General features: G+C 33.1%; 1 protein-coding gene across 1 annotated transcript in view; it reads right to left on the reverse strand.

Annotated features, from left to right (window-relative positions):
• Positions 1-276: 276 nt before the first annotated feature.
• YTHDF2 (YTH N6-methyladenosine RNA binding protein 2) overlaps positions 277-18001 on the reverse strand; it is a 34328-nt gene continuing 16603 nt past the window's right edge. The window contains exon 5 of the mRNA XM_031962453.1: positions 277-1151. Within this exon, the coding sequence (XP_031818313.1) occupies positions 1128-1151 (24 nt within the window). The 3' untranslated portion in view covers positions 277-1127. The remainder of the gene's footprint in view (positions 1152-18001) is intronic.

The following is an 18001-nucleotide window of genomic DNA, read 5'->3' on the forward strand; positions in this document are numbered from 1 at the left end:
GGCTGTGGGATAACCTCTGTGAGCCCTTTTCCTATGGAATGTCCCTTGGGAACTCGGCATGTAGGAGTACATTATCCTGTATGTTTACCCACCCTTATCTAGAGAGGTCATCTTGTCCAGAATGTAAAAGCACACCTGAGTTCCTTCCATTTTATAAGTCTAAAATAACATGCCTCCTTCTCACCTTGAAAATCACAATAAATTCATATGTGGTACACCAATTTTCTCCAAATTCAAATAGGCTTTTAAATATTCAATATGAAATGGTACAAGAAGTGATGCTCAACAGGATCTCACGTTTATTATTGAGAAGTGATTAATGGTAAAAAGAAAGGCAGTGCCCTTTCCTCATTGGCTGAACAAGAAACTGAAGAAACATTCACTACACATTTTACAATATTTTTCTCTTCCAAAATGCATTTTCTGTAAACAAGTTTTTACCACTGTTCTTAGCTTTGAAATCAAATTAATCCTGACTTAATCTGTATAATGTACAAGAACAGAACATTTCTTAGGACTCCTAGTACTTTACTTTGAGTAACAAAGGATCAGAGAAAAATGAACCACCCTCAGAGACACAACCTTGGGTAACACTCTGCTCAATTCTTCTAGACAAAAATTCTTCATAAATATGTTCTTCCAGTTCGGAAAGGAAAAACCAATTCCACTTTTTGGGGTGGATGTCCAAAACCTTCACAACTCGGTGTTCCAAGTGCAAATGTCAAAATGGGGGGGAGGAAAGGGTTTAAAAATTAGAGAAAAACTGTATGTCATTTACGGACCTTAAAATCCGAAAAACATAGTAAAAAGACAAAAAACAAAGCATTATGCTCTGAAATCACAACCAAAGGAAAAATAAAGGGGACATTTTTTTTTCACCTAAACTACCTAGAGGGATTTTTTGTTTAGTTTTTTTTTCTTTTTTTTTCTTTTTTTTTTCTTTTCCAGTTAAGTCCTATGTCTTTTGTGAAATTCCAATACTTTTAACTGCAAGTCTGCAATCGTCTCTTTGAAGTCAATGAAATTAAGAAAAAAAGTCCTAATTCTTTCAAAGGTCATTTCTCTTCTCTCTTTCAGAAGGATATTCAGATGCAACCGTTGCTGCAGTCATTGCAGGAGAGCTGCCTTTATTTCACACGACCTTGGCGTTCCTGCAGAAGGAAAGAGACATATTGAATAATCTTTCAACTAAAAATACCTCCTGAATCAAGGTTTCTTAGCAAACTCAAACTTCATTCATTGGTTATAAGATTACATTTATTATTTTCATAAATGATTAGAGACAATATGGAAAATTAATAGGATTTAGAAGAGAAAACACCTTAGAACAAAGGTCAATAGTCCAGAACAAAGGTGATAGGAATCTGAATGACTATATTAGCTTTGTTATAAAAAATTAATATAATACATAATAAATATAAATATATAATAATAAACTTCCTTAGAATCTAAGTCTACTTCCAAATAGTTATAATAGAGAAGAAAAAAGAACCTCTTTCAAAGAATAACTGTCCTACCCCCAACCAGACTAAGCAGAGATTAAACTCTGATTAAGTAATGAATTATCATGTGCCAGAGTTTTGTCTCATCTACACTATGTCATGTTTATTAGTATTACTACTAATAAACACTCAATTATGATGACAACTCATATAGCAATCAAAGCCATTTTCTATTATTGGTTTTAAAAAATTAGAAAAGATCGGTGAACAATAATCTATAGGATTCAAAATAAATTACTTGGGGGAAAAACTCAATGATAATAACTGCTCAGAAAATTGGGAAGCAACAAAAGAAATGAGATTTAGGAGAATGTCATACATATTCCAAAATAGATGTGACCTGAATATTAAAAACCATATATTAAAAAGAGAGCAAATTATATACTTGATGTGCACAGAAATAAAAATTTTAATCAAACAAGGATTGAAAGCAACCATAAATTTTAAATAAGTGCATGAAAATTGAAAGGCAAAAAAAAGTGAGTGACTGGAAAAACCTTTTGAAACAAATTTCTTAGATTAATGGTTTGGTATACTAGATAAAGTAACGGGGGGAAAAAAAAGACCAAAAGTCATTCTCCAATAGATAACTGGTCAAAATAAATAGCTCTCAAAAGAAAAATTGCTTAACTACTAATAACTATATGGAAGAAAGCAAATCAAAATAACCCTAAGATTTCATCTCACCAGCAACAAAATAGCAAAGATAAACCAAAGAAAAACAGTAGTACTTGAATGTAATGGACTGTTCTATTCCTTTGCTTGTAGGATACTTATATAAATGATAAACCGCAAAGAAATGTAGAATTAAAAGAATGCAATGGAAAATATTGCAAAATCAGAGAATTTTTTTGTAATTACTAGTTTTATACTCTGTCAGCCTACTAGATGCCAGGAATATAAGCAGGTACCTAATGTTAATTGATTTTTTTTTTTTTTACCAATTTTTTGCCTCTTTCCCCTACTTCCCAAAAGTCACCATTATTTCCAAGCTTTGGTTCCAGCAAAGCCAGCATATTCACTGTCACATACAAAAACGTCATCCTTTTCTATGACAATATTGTTGGCTCCCTCTGTTCTCCTTCAGGGCACCCCTCTTTTAAAAACCATCATACTATCACTCTCACAATTAACTGATCTTTATACGCTTTCAAGTTTATAAAATCTTTTATACACATTATACACCTGTGTGGAACAAAATTATCAACCCTATTTTCAATCAATAAACATATACAAAAGACCACCCTAGAAGAAAAGGGCCTAGGTCAATCATTCTTTCACTGAATGGCACCACTCTCCCCCCTTTAATTTTTCTTCTGAATTTCCACAATGTTTATGGTTAAAACTTCACATTATTTTTTTTACTGTGTTTTGTTAGGCTTATTATTTCCCCAACTAAAATGTAATTCTGATGAGTAAAAGGACTAGGAGGTCTTTCTTATAAACTGACTGCAAGTTATGGAGGGGAAAAAGCACTTAAATATTTTTATTTCAAAGTACTCTCTCTCTTATGGTTTATTCCCTTTTTCAAAGACAATTATCGCTATTTTACCAAAGACATTATCTATGACATGAAAAATGTTTATTAATTGATTAGTTAGAAATTAGTGGATCTGCTCCAAGATACATTTCTAGTTCTATTCTAGACTCCAAAACATGCTGGATTCATTTGAAAAAATCCCAAAAAAACCAAACATTTTAAGTTCATCACCAGAATGACAGAATGTGTCACTACACACACACACACGCTGTCAAATTTGAAGATGGCAAATATTTGTAAAACACAGCTAACAAAATGGACAGCAAAGTAAGCAGAACAAGAAGAAATCTAATTCCAGAACCTTTGTTCCTTCAAATTAATTTTCCCCTTAGTGGATTGATTAACATAATATTCAATATGGAAATTCATTTTGTGGTACTATCATTTTTTACTATATTGTCACAGCCCAACCATGAGTACTGAATATATCCCTCTAAGTTATTTAACTTCAAAAATTTACAAAAATCTTCAGCATGCGTGGGTATTGATTCCTAGATTATATGCATTCTGTAGTTATTTTAAATGGAAATTCCCTATTATTCTTGTCCTGGATTTTGTTATTGCTTTGTAGAAATCCTATAAATGGATTTTACACACTGCTACTTTATTAAATAAAACCTTTGTCGTAATTGGCTTCTTTACGGATTCTTTCTGGTTTTCTAAGTAAACCAATGTCTTTCAATTATTTAATAGGGTAATTCTTTTGTCTCATCACTAGCATTTCTGGAACTATATGAAGTTATACTCAGCTTATCAGCTATAATAACAAAACAAAATTAGTTTATAGACTGATTGTTATACTAATAAAACTAGTCAACTAGCAATCCTTACAGAGCTAAACAAAATGATAAACAATTCTTAATAAAAATGAAAGATACAAATTTCCAGATCTCAAAACTATACAATTAGCAGCAAACTTCCAAATTATTTAAAAATAGAAAAACCCAGTAGTGTCTGAGAAGACATTACTTATTTGACAAGAACTGAGAAAAAAATCTTAAGAAATCGGGCAGAAACTCGACTTAGACCAGAAAAGAGGGGAGAAAGGGAAGAGTACCAGGAGGAGAGAGGGGAGGGAAGAAAATCAGATAAAAGTGATGGTTAAGAATTGAATTCTAAACCCAATGAGATAGAAATGACCACAAAAGATAAAACAGATATTTCTGATGATATGGGGGAGAAATAACCAGAATGAAAAGTGGGGGAAAGGTTTTTGGATCAAAGTATTTTATGCAAAATAAAGGAAATTAATAGGAATACAAACATAAAAGCCACTTGTCAATAACTTGCCAAAAAATAAGAACAAGGTCCCCAGAGGCTTCAAATAACCAAGAGAAATAGATATCAAAACAACTCTGATATTTTACCTTAAAATCAGTAAGATACCAAAAAAAAAAAAATAAATAAAAAAAATAAATAAATGAGTACAGTAAATGTTGAAGGATTAGAAAGATAGGCAGTAAATGCAGTTTAGTAGAGCTTTAAATTTGATCCAACCATTCTGAAAAACAATCCAGAATAATTCCATATAAGTTGACTCCATGACTCTGCAGCTCTGATTATAGGCCCAAGGATATTAATGATAAAAATAAAAGGCTAAAAAGCTCCAAATACACCAAAATATTTATCGCAGCATTTTTTGTACTAGATATTAAGAAATGAAATAAGCATCTGTTCATCAATTGGGATATGAAATAAAGGCAACAGATTACTGCAGTGCTATTTGAACATGATGAATACAGAAATGCTTATGAACTGAAGTAAAATAAATGGAGCCAGAAAAAAACAGTATTACACCATGCCTACAACAATGTAAATGAGAAAGACTAAAAAACAACGGAAACTGAAAACTGTGAAAATGTTTACAATAACCAAATTTGGCCCCAAAGAAGAGACATGACAAGCTACCCGTTTTTCCCATTGTCATTGTACATATAGGTGACATGGTGTGGAAGAGTACTCATGAAAATGTCATTTTTCCCCCCACTGTGTCAATTAATTTTGCTGAATTGTTATTTCTCTTATTCTTTGTGACAAGTGTTACCTCTGAAAGGTGCAGAAGGGATGGGTGCATTAGAAAATATAGGTAATGTAAAAACATTTTTTGAAATAATTTTTTTTCTTGGACAGCAAAATAAATATGAAAATATGGCTAAAAGAATGGCACATGGTTAACTTATATTGGATTGCTTGCTGTCCTGGGGGAAGAGGAGGAAAAGTAGGAGAGGGAGGAAAATTTGAAACACAAGATTTTGCAAAAGTGAATGTTAAAAACTATCTTTGTATATATTTGGAAAGATAAAATACTATTTAAAAAACTTTAAGTATCAGAGATAAATACAATGTTTTATTATTTGATTTGAATAAAATAAAACAATGAGATGCAGAATTAAAGAGGTACTTCTAAATAATAATTTACCTACAAGACTGGCCAGGCATTTTAATGGATCAGTCTTTTCAGGTCCCTTTTGTCTCTTCAGATTCAATGTTTTTCTGTCTTTGGCAAAAATGAATACTTTTATGGTAGATTTTATTTTATGGTAGATTTTGAACTACCCTATGAATCACTGCAGGTTTATATGGTGCATTTCAGATTTAACACTGAAAAGAACTGAGATATCAACTGACAAAAAAAAACAAAAACAAAAACAAAAAACCATATTTTGAAGTAAAAAAAAAAAAATTCATTCCATCTTTATTTTCTTTCCCTTATAAATTAAAAAAAAAAAAAAAGAGCACTATATTCAATGATGCAGCTTGGTCTTTCAACTGTAAAAAATACTTTTCAAAACTAGGAAGTAGTTGTCAGGAATCAGTTTAAAATCTTGGCCGATTCCAGATCAAGAATTTTTTTTTTTTTTACAATACCATGAACTCTCAAGTTGTGCCCTATTTCAATGCTCTATGATTTCATCAGGAATACCCCCCTCAAGCAGCCCAAAGTGTTCTTAATTCCTGCCTACATTTCTAGAGAAATCCTCCACAGATGGGTCTTATTGTAACATCCTTACATTTGTAAATAACATGAAGTTATTTCAGTCAGGAGACCAAACATACAAGTGGAAAATGTTCAAATGCCACATAACACACAAAACAGATCAAGAGGGAGTCTTCTATTCAGGTGATTGTCAGTAACTTACCAGAAGTAAGGACTTTAACAGGTATCTCATTCTCATAAAATTTAGCACTGTGTGCACAGGAGCTCTTTTCCAAGGTTATATGCATTGAAATAATGTTGGGAAAGAAAAACATAGCTTCCGATTCTACAAGGCTTGGTACACAAGCAGGAAATTTGAACAGACTTGAATAGATGAACAGTATTCAGTCTTTTTCAGTATTAGATATTAGCTATAACTAATTCACAGGGAAAATCTAGGTGCAAAAGACTCAGTAAGGGTAGATACAAATACAAAATGAACAACTTTGATTATATTAAATAAAAACTTTTTGCACAAACAAAACCCAATGCAGCCAAGATTAAAGGGAAGTACAAAGCTGGGGAAGAATTTTTACAGTGTTTCTGATAAACATTCTAAATTTATAAATTATAATTTAGAATTATAGTTTTAGAATTGTAATTCTAAATTATAATTTCTAAAATATATAAAGAACTGAACCAAATTTAATACGTCACTCCTCAAATGAGAAATGGTCAAAGAATATGAACAATTTTCAGATGAAGAAATTAAAGCCATCTATAGTCATATGAAAAAATGCTCTATTGATTAGAAAAATGCAAATTAAGACAACTCTAATTTACCATCTCACATCTCTGATTAGCTAAAATGACAGGAAAAGATATTGACAACTGTTTGAGGGATGTAAGAAAACTGGGACACTAATACATTATTGGTGGAGTTGTGAATGGATCTAACTATGGATCTACAGAGCAATAAAATAATAATTATATAAAAGAGAAAGCATTAATATGTGCAAAAATGTAGCAGCTCTGTGAGGTGACAAAAAATTGGAAAATGAATGGATGCCCAATCGGGAAACTGCTAAATAAATTATGGCATATGAAATTAATAGATTATTGTTCTATATAAAAATGACATACAGGCTGATTTTAGAAAGATCTCAATTTACCTGAACTGATGCTGAGCAAAAACAAGCAGAACAAGAAAAATATTGGACACAGCAAAACAACATTACAGACTTGGTTCTTCTCAGCAGTTCAGTGATTGACAAGATACCCATACTATGTTCACTTTTTTCCCTTTTCCTTCCCCCCCCTTGTCTTTCAGGGCCACAAAGATAAAATATCTAAGGTCAGAATCAAATCTAATACTACCTCAAAAGAACAACACTAACAAACTCAAATCCTTAAAGCATATATATGAATTCTAAACAAACAGATGTGCACTGAAATATTTGCTAGCATTTCTTTACTGACCTGTTCCCATTATTGACACTCACCTCATTCATAAGACAGCTGAAACCTAACCAAACACATAAAATAAATCCATACTGAAGACAACAATTTTAAAGATACTTAGGGAACTTAATATTTCAAAGAGATTTCAAAAGATCACAATCAACATTACCTCATCAAAAAGGAGCAAGTGAGGATATATAAAAAATTATTTTCACTATAAAATCTTCCTCAAAATGATATATGAAAAAAAGAATACTTAATGAAAACTTGAGGAAAGTCTTTCAACAGACCAAATTATCACTGTCACATTATATATATACATATATATATACACACACATATATATATATACATACACACACACACACACACACATACATAAATACAAGATCCTGTCCATGTCTTTGAAAGGTACAAAAAATTTTGATTCAGAAAAGTTCTCTCCCAACAATGTGTTTAACAATGTTAAAATATTATTCCTTTAAAATAAAATTATCTAAGTGATCCTGTATGTTTATAAGATTTCTTATAGATACCTACCATGCTCATATAAAACCCTTTGCAGGGTTTTCAGGAAAAAGCAAGCAGAGAAAAATGCATGGCATGTATTTGGATGAGCGTGTGTATATATGGGACCTGTAGATGGCCACAATGAGCCGGGCCCAAAGTGAATTGCAAGAGAATGGACCTTAGTACCTTTAAAAACAGCAGAACATTTTCAACTATTGACCAAACTCATCTCTACCACAAAAGTACACTTCTTAAAGCACTGATAATCTTTGAGTGATGCTGTATGAACAGTAATCATAGATAAGATTCAAACTAACAGGTAACTCAAAGTGCAATGATAGTATCTTAAGAGTTCACAGAATATTGCCAAACATGCACAAACAAGTGACATAAAATATAGAAAAGATATATATGGCTGGAAAAGACCGCAGGTCAGACAGGTAATGAGAACAAGGGATAAAAATGGGGCACTCATTATGTTTTTTCCACAAAACAGTATCTGTATAGTATCTTCTCATCAGACCTTCAGGTAGGGGTTCTCATGGTAGGCTTTTAAATAGTAAGATAGGCATAAGGATTTTGCCAATAAAAAAAAATGGGGTCATGGCAATTTGCAGTTCAGCCAAATCCTGATTGCAGAAGAAGCCGATTATAGAATAACTCCAATATACCTTAATAAAAGCATAGTATAAAATCCTGGCCTATACTAAGCCAGTGTGTTCTTGAAATGTTATTGAATAGAAGTGCAAGGCCTAGGAAGAATCAAATTTTATCTCTTGACAATTATTAGCTTGATGACACTGGGCACCCTAGGACTTCACTATTAAGCTGGCTGTTTAATTCACACACTGTTATTATATACAATACTGTCTTCTAAAGAATCCTGAAGCTCAACAGTGGTTTATTCAGGCTCTCTAGTAAAAAGAACATTATATTTCGATACAGGGCACAAGTCTAATACTCTTATCTTTGTAGCTAACCAGCTATAGGACCTTGAGTAAGTCATTGATCTCATGGGCCAAGGTTCCCTCATATATAAAATAAGCTTGAAAGATAAGCTCTCTACAATTCCTTTCATGATTGCTTTAAGACTTTTGAAAATCATCCAAAAGAAACTGCTGCTGATAAAACTACTCATAGCTCTGCAACTCCCTTCAATAACACCACCCCACTTTGAACAATTTGTATGATGGCAGAAATGATGGCAGTTCTTACTAAATCTTCTACAGACAACTTAAGCTACTTTAAAAACTTACAGACAACTTAAGCTACTTTAAAAACTAAGATAAATTATTTGACAATCAGATTTACATCCTTGAATAAGATCATCATCTCAAACAGACTCAGACTCTGTTATGGAGATAGTATACTTTGGACAGTAAGTACAATTCTTGCCTAAAAGCTAGAGGCAAATAGAGGCAAGTGTCTTACTATTATTTAAGTATAATATCTTTTAACTTAGTTCTATCCTAATTATCCTTAATCACCTTCAAATATAAAAAAGAGTCAGATTTCTATGGAATCCTTTTCACTTGAAAAGTTTTGGAGGGAGTTTCCTTCCCTATAGTCCCTTTCTACTTACCTGGATAAGAGATTCCACTAACTCCAATTCATATTTCTGTGGAGCATTGCAATTTAGGAACCCTTTCTTCTCCCTTCCTCCAATAATGGGAGATATGAAGTAGGAACCTTAGTCTCCCCATACAGCTGAAGAAATAGCAAACACACCAAGACCTCACCCATAGGTGAAACATCAGAAATAAGAACTAGAAGCAATCTTACAATGGATATAGGCTAACTCATTTTAGCAAAAGAAAGAACTTATGATTTGTTGAAAGTTCATTCAGTTGCAAAGTCAACCTTCAAATACAAGTCCTCTGACTTTCCAATAGTATTTTATTTTTCCAATTACATGAAAAGATAGTTTTCAACATTCATTTTTCTAAGACTGATTTCCACCAGGAAAACATTGTACATAGTTGTGTTGATCAACTACAATGAAGTGATCCCAAGACAATTCCAACAAACTTGAGGTGGAAAAAGCCATTCAAACCCAGAGAGAGAACTATGGAAACTGTGGATCACAGGATATTATTTTCAACTTTTTTGTGTTTTTCCCCCTTTTCTTTCTCATGGTTTTTTTTCCCTTTTTGGTCCATTTTTTCTCACACAATAAAAGATATATGGAAATATGTTTAAAAGGATTGCACTTATTTATTAACATGTCAGATTGCTTGCTATCTTGGGAAAGGGAAAAGAGGGAGGGAGAAAAAAATCTGGAAGTCTTAAAACAAAAACTATCTTTACATGTATTTGGAAAAATGAAATACTATTGAGAAAAAAAAAAGATATTGAGTTCCAATTTTTTTCTCCCTTCTGTCGTACCTCTCCCTCCCCAAGACAGCAAGTAATCAGATAAGTTCTCTAACTCTTCACTAGACAATGCTATCTGCTTAGGAGTTAAGTGCTTAACAATAAGTTGCTAACTGAAAGTAGATGTCCCAAGTTTCCCCAAGTTTTTATCATTCTTTATGAAAATTGTTAAAACTATCAAAATCCAAGAAAGAAGATAAACAAAGGATATGAAGGAAGGAAGAAGGAAAAGTGGACAAGAACAAAGATGCTTAAGCTAAGGCCTTGACATCACAACAGCCAGCACAACACGTCCAACAAAATAGTAAAAATTTGACAGATTCACCAGTGGAGATTATTTTTCAGGAAATGAAGGGGAAAAAAAATCACATTGAACCAACTATGCTTTCTTTCCTACCACCCTAATGTGAACCACAGCATTTGCTTTGTGAGGGCATTAAAAAATTTGTGGCAGCAGATGAAACTCTTGATATGTGTAAATACAAAGAAAGCTAAGTCAAGTACTAGGGGATATTGTAGGTCTAAATCAAAGAGATATAATAAAGATCTGCCTTCACAGAACTATGATCTTTCTTCAACTGCTGCACAATAGGGCTAATGCTCATACTGGAAAGTTTGAAATGCATTGGTTATTCAGTTGGTTTGTAAAAGGAAGAGACTTAATACAAGAGGCACAGAAGGTAAGTGACTTGATTAGAAACACAGAATAAGTTTCAGAAAATGTAATCCAAATTTTTTCCTGATTCCAAATACAAGCACTTTGACCCACTAGTCTTCTGCTATACAACCTTACATTTATTTTTATAAAACTCTCCATTATAAACTCATTTGATCCTCACAAAGAGGAAACATTTCCACCTATAATCCCCCTTTTAACAGAAGAAAAAACAAAATCAGAGAGGAAAAATTATTTGCCTATACATTACAAAGCTTCTCATGAATGGGACACAAAGCAAGGTCTTCCCAGTTTGACAAATGTAGCTCTCTCTATAATACAGGATTACGGACTGGACTTGTGGTAAAAGGACAGCATTCCCACTACCAATGTGGATCAGCCATTTCTCTGCAATTTCTATCTTAAAGAGTGAGCTAAGGAACAAAATAGTTAAATGATTTGCTCAGAGTCATGTTTAGGGTCATGTTTCAGCTCATGTTCCAGGGGCAGAACCTGAACCGAGGCCTTCCAGAATCAGATGAAGTTTTTCATCATACATCCAGAAAACTCGACAAAGGAAAGGTCTATTGCAGGGAATGTGCGAAAACTAGGACACCAATACATTATTGATAGAACTGTGAAATGATCCAACCATTCTGGAAAGCAATTTGGAACTATGCCCAAAGGGCTATCTCAGACTGTGCATACTCTCTGACCTAGTAGTGCCACATTTCCCAAAGAAATCATAAAATAGGGGAAAGGACCCACATGTGCAAAGATGTTTGTAGCAGCTTTTTGTATGGCAAGCAAGGAACTGGATACTGAGTAGCTGCCATCAACTGGGGAATAGCTGCATATATTACAGTATATGAAAATAATGGAATATTATTGTTCTATTTAAAAAAATGTATAGACTATTTTTAAGAAAGGCCTGGAAAAAAATTTACTTGAACCGATGCAAAAAAAAAAAAAAAAAAAAAAAAAATCAGAACCAAGAAAACATTGCATACTGCCACACTGTGCTATGATCAACTATAAGAAACTTGCTTCTTTTCCTCAGTTCAGTGATCCAAGGCAATCCCAATAAACTTTGGATGGAAAGTGCCATCTGCATCCTGAGACAATTATGGAGACAATATAAATCAACACATGCTAAATTCACTTATTTTTCCTTTTTCTTTTTTTCCCCCAACTCTCATGGTTTTTCCCTTTCGATCCACTTTTTCTCTCCCAATATGATTCATAAGGAAATAGGTTTAAAAAAAATAGTAGATATGTGTAAAAAAAAGTTTTTACATATAACTGGGGCAAATAAAAAAAAAATAAATAAATAAAATGGAGTAAATAACATGATTATAGTCAGGAACATCAATGAACTGTTGGAACTATAAATCAGTGCAACCATTAAGAAAAGTGATTTGGAATTACACAAGTAGTTACTAAAATGTGCACACTAAATATTTAGAAGAACTGCACATTTAATTTATATCAGATTGTTGTTTTGGGGAGAGGGTAGGAAGGAGGAGAGAGAAGTAGAGGGAGAAAAATTTGCAGGAAAAGGATTTTACAATGTAAAATGTTTAAAACTATGTATGTATTCATATAAATAAATATTGGACATATATATATATATTTATGTATATATTTAGAAAAATAAAACACTATTTTAAAAATGAATATGTCCACACTCTTTGATGCAAACATATCACCACTAGGTATCCTCTATTTCTCACTCCCCAAATTGGTTTCACCCCTTACACTCCAAAAAGGTGATGGGCAGCAGACTCAAAATAAACCAAAATATGTAGTCACTTTCTGTGATAAGAAAAAAGAATTGCAAGATAATCAAAAATTAATGCAGTAAAGTTATCAGAGATTTAAAAAAAAAGAACACTTCCCCTCCCCTATCACTATACAGTGTCTCTGAATATGGAGTACTGCATAAACTGTCAAATTTTTTTCGATGTATTTGTTAACACACTCAATATGGGTATAAAAATCTATCTTACCCTGCAGGAAAACATAAGGGAAATAGAAAGGGAGGAAAGGGAAGAAAGTGATAAAAGAGAGGGCATATTGGGGAAAGGAGTGGTCAGTACCAAAATACTTTTGAGAAAGAACAGGTTGAAAAAGAGAAAATGGAGGGAAATTAATAATAGTAATTGTAAAAAGACTTTCATAACAAGGCTTCATTTCTCAGAGAGAACTGAATCAGATTTGTAAAAAATAAGAGCCATGCCCCAATTGAAATGATCAGGAGAGGGAGCTAGGTGGCACAATGGATAAAGGACCAGCCCTGAAGTCAGGAGGACTCGATTTCAAATATCTCAGACACCTAGCAGTGTAACCCTGGACAAATCACTGAATCTCAAATGCCTCAAGGAAAAAAAGAAAATGATCAAAAGAGAAATGATCAAGAGATATGATGTATGCCCATTTATATATATGTAAATTTATGCATATCCTTTGACCTAATACCACTACTAATCATCTTTTTATTGATCTACAAGAACAGACCTATAGACACTGTCATCTTTTAGAAGGCAATGTTTAGAGCAATAAATGGAGATTTAATGTTGTAGGCCAAGTTCTGCTACTTATTAGTTTCATGTCAGTGAGCCCCAATTTTCTCATTTATAAAATGACTTCTAACATTCTAGGCAGCCAGATGGCACAGTTGTGTGTGGGCCTGGAGTCAGGAAGAACTCAAATTCTGCTTGAGCCACTTAAATAGTTCTGTAATCCTAGTCAATTCACTTATAACCTATTTGTCTCAAGTTTTCTCAACTGAAAAGTAGAGATGATGATGATGATAAAAATAGCACCTGCTTCAAAAAGTTCTTGTTAGGATCAAGTGAGATATTTTTAAAATACTTAGCATCAAGTCTAACCATACTGAGCACAGAATAAACATTTAAACTTTCCCTTTCCAAGTCTAAGATCCTAGAAAACTGCCTTGCTTACTCAATTTCATGATTCAAAATGATAACAATGTTCAGCTACTAATGTTTAAAAAAAAAATAAATAAATTACTGCCTGGAAAGATTTAATTGAATCTGACAGGGAATAAGCTAGAAAAGAACACTAAAGCTTGATTTCAGAAAGGCCTGAAAAAACTTACATGAATGGATACTAAGGGAAGAACCAAGAGAATATATGATGATTAAATGTGATGGGTGTGGCTCTTTTCAAGAATAAGATGATTCAAGGCAATAGACTTGTGAAAGAACCATCAGCATCCAGAGCGAATTATGGAAACTCAATGTGGATCAAAGCACAGTATTTTCACTTTTGTTTGCTTTTTTTCATTCCCTCCCCCCCTTTGATCTGATTTTTCTTGTACAGCATATGAATACAGAAATGTTTAGCAAAATTGCACATATTTGACCCATACTGGATTGCTTGCTGTCTAAGGGAAGGAGAGAAGGAGGCAAAAAAATTTTGAACACAGGTTTTGCAAAGGTGAATAGTGAAAACTATCTTTGCATGTATTTGGAAAAATAAAAAGCTATTTAAAAAACCCCACTAAAGCTTTGGGTCATTTTATATTAGATTGAGTGACAAAGGTGTCTACTTCCAAGTTCTCCTAATCCTCTACTCCCCCCAGTAAGGTCATAATACCTCACATTTATATTGTGCTTTACAAATACTATTATTTGACCCTCACAACCAGTCTCTGATGAACAAGTTATCATTCCCATTTGCAGATAAAAGAAATTGAGGCTCACAGAAAGTTTTAAGTGATTTGCTGAAAAATTGGAAATTGAATGGATGCCCAACAACAGAGGAATGGCTGAATAAATTATGGTATGTAAATGTAACGGAATACTATTGTTCTATAATAAATGATGAGGATTGATTTCAAAAAAACCTGAAAAGACTTACATGAACTGATACTGAATGAAATTAACAGAATCAGAACATTATATACTGTAATAGCAAGATTATGTGAAGATCAACTATGACAGACTTAGGTCTTCTCAGCAATAAATTGGTTCAAGACAATTCAAATAGACTTGTGATAGAAAATGACATCCACATTCAAAGAGAATGTTGGAGACTGTAAATCTAAATATACAATTCTCTTTTTTCTTTTTTTTTTTCATGCTTTTTCCTTTTTGTCCTGATTATTCTTTCCCAATGATAATATGGAGACATGTTTAAAATGACTGTACACATGTAACATCAGATTGCTTGCTGTCTTGGGGAGAAGAAGAAATAAGAAAAAATTTAGAACTCAAATTAATATTCATTTATAAAAATATTTTAAAGAAAAAATACTAAAAACAAAGTTTGTATTTCCTATCCCACAATTTCACCAAAACAGTACTTAAGTGTTAGTGATATGTTGATTTTTATAAAGTAGATAAACTAGTCTCCTTAGCCATAGCAAAATGTTCATTTTCTCCACTTCCTCTGCAAGGTCATTAATGAAGGTAATAGAATTCCTGTACTAAATACAGAAAATGAAAATAAGTCACACAACGTGAATATTCAAATTTAAGTATTAGTAAACTATAAACAACAGACATTTCTACATCTTTGTATTCTTCAAAGCATAGTGCTTAGACATAGTTCACACTAAATGAAGTTTGATAATAATAATAAGTATGGGGACAGCTAGGTAGGGCAATAGAGCACCAGCCCTGAAATCAGGAGGACCTCAGTTCAAATCTGGCCTCAAATACTTCCTAGCTATGTGATGTTAGGCAATTGCCTTAGCAAAAAGAATAATGAGTATGCTTTACTAAGAAGAAAACTGGGAAGTCATCAATAAATCAGTAAGTATTTTCTAAAATTGTTTTAATGTTGTTTAATGTTGTCTGGAGAAAGTTATCACAACTGAAACAAGCTTAAAATGAAAAGGGCTTCAACTTTCCTACTTCAAATCAACTATTACTATGATATGAAGACCTTGGAAAATGAGGAGCCAGAATGCAGAAAAAATTGATGAGATTATGTATAATTGGGATAGTGGGAAAAGCATTATTAGGTTGAGGGGAAGGGAGAAACCAGAGGTCCTGGATTCAGAAGTTTTGAAGTATATATCTACATATCAAGTCATTTCACATACTATCTAATCACAGATTAAATGCTTGGTAAATCATAATTTAATCTTTTAAACATGAGCTGTTGCCTGAGGCTATAAGAGTAATAGAATCTTAGATTGCTATATCTTACCCTATATTATCATCTTAAAAAAAAATCTATCACTAGCACCTCAATACCTATTTTGAGGAAAGCCTGTTCTAAGCTGTTCTAAGCACTGAGTATAAAAATAAGTTTCTATACTAAAGGAGGTAGAAAAGACACATTGAAAAATAAGTAACAAGGTGAAGTTCAAGTCCAACTAATCTAAGAAAATATGAATAGGGAAGAAGATCATTTTCTGTTGGAGGCAATTGAGGAAGCCAATGGAAACTTTCTTGCAAAGGCATCTATGCTGGTACAACAGGTAGAGAAAGTAGGAATGTGCTTTTGGCCTGTGGGAATGCAGAGGTGGAAGGAATCCACCATCCAAAATCAGGAATTAAGTGTAGTTTGGGTTGTCACTAGAGGACAGCTCAGAAGCATAAGTCAAAGGAACTGGGTTTGAATCCAAGTTCTAACATCTAATACCTCGATGGCTTTGTACTAACCTCTTTGGATCTCTATTTCTTCATTTGAAAAATGAGATGTACTAGATCAAATATTCTTAACCTCTTATTTCCTAGACCCCTTGGACAGACTGGTAAAGTATAGGGATCTCCTCTCAAATATAAGAATTACCCAAACAATCTAATTATTTTAAAAGTTATTAAAATATTTTCTTAAAACAGGTGCATGATTTTGCAAGGGTCAATGTTGAAAAATTACCCATGCATATGTTTTGCAAGTAAAAAGCTTTAATAAAAAATAATTAAATAATTAAATAGAGAGGTACTTGACACTCCCAGGGTAAGAATTTTTGGTCTCTAATGTCCCTTTCTAGTTCTAATACTATTTTTTAATACCCGAAATTTCATTGGTTTTCCTTCTCTCAGTAGAACAGGTAGCACAACCTACCTTAAGCCCCTATCACCACTTTCGAAGACAATGATGAATCTCTCTGACTGGACAAGGCAGACCTTTATACTGCAAATCTTTTTATAAAGGTGCCAAAGTGATTATCCTACAACTTAATTATCACCAATCATTTCCCCACTCAATAACACCAAAGGACCCCAATTACCTCTAAGATCAAACACAAACTCCTTTACTGGCAAGTGGCCCTTTACAATCTGGCTCCAAAGCTATTTTCCCAACATTATCATATTCATGCTCATACTCTGAAGCTTAGTCAAAGGGCCTGGTCCTAAGGCATAACATTCCATTCCCATGTCCGCATCCTTGCATAGGCTGTGGCCATCCCTATGACTAGAAAGCTTTCCCTCCAATCTGTCCTTTCAGAATCCCTACACCAGTTTATATATGAAGTCTTTCTTGATCCTTCTAGCTGCTAGTTCCTTTCTAACACTGCAGCCCCTCCCCCCAAAAAATTTATTTACTCTGTGACATTCTGTGTTTGGTATATACTTATATATATTGTTTCTCCTGACAAAAGCTCCTCAGGGACAAATTGTTTTTTTTAATTTGTCTCCTGAGAATGTAGCACAAATACTATTACTAATTCCAAGTACAAAAAACCCCCTCTATCAATGCAGATTGGCAAGCCATTTCTACCTGAATAGGTAGTTATTTATGGGGCTTGGAAAAGTTAAGTGATTTACACAGATAGTACATGTCAGAGCCAAAGTTTGAACTCAGGTGTGTATTATTCTTAATAATATGAAATAAAGCTAGACTGTGATGGTCTATAAACATCAGTCTAAGGCATACATACATATATCTATATATCTATCTATATCTATATCTATAATTTTTTTTAAAACCATATACAACTAGGGAATTAAAAGTTAGGGCAACTAGTGAATAGAGTCCAGATCTCATCTTCCCGAGCTCAAATCTGGTCTCAGATTTAGCTGGGTGACCCTGAGTAAGTGATTTAGCCCCATTTACCTCAG

Source organism: Sarcophilus harrisii, chromosome 3, assembly GCF_902635505.1.
Source record: "Sarcophilus harrisii chromosome 3, mSarHar1.11, whole genome shotgun sequence".
NCBI lineage: Eukaryota > Metazoa > Chordata > Mammalia > Dasyuromorphia > Dasyuridae > Sarcophilus > Sarcophilus harrisii.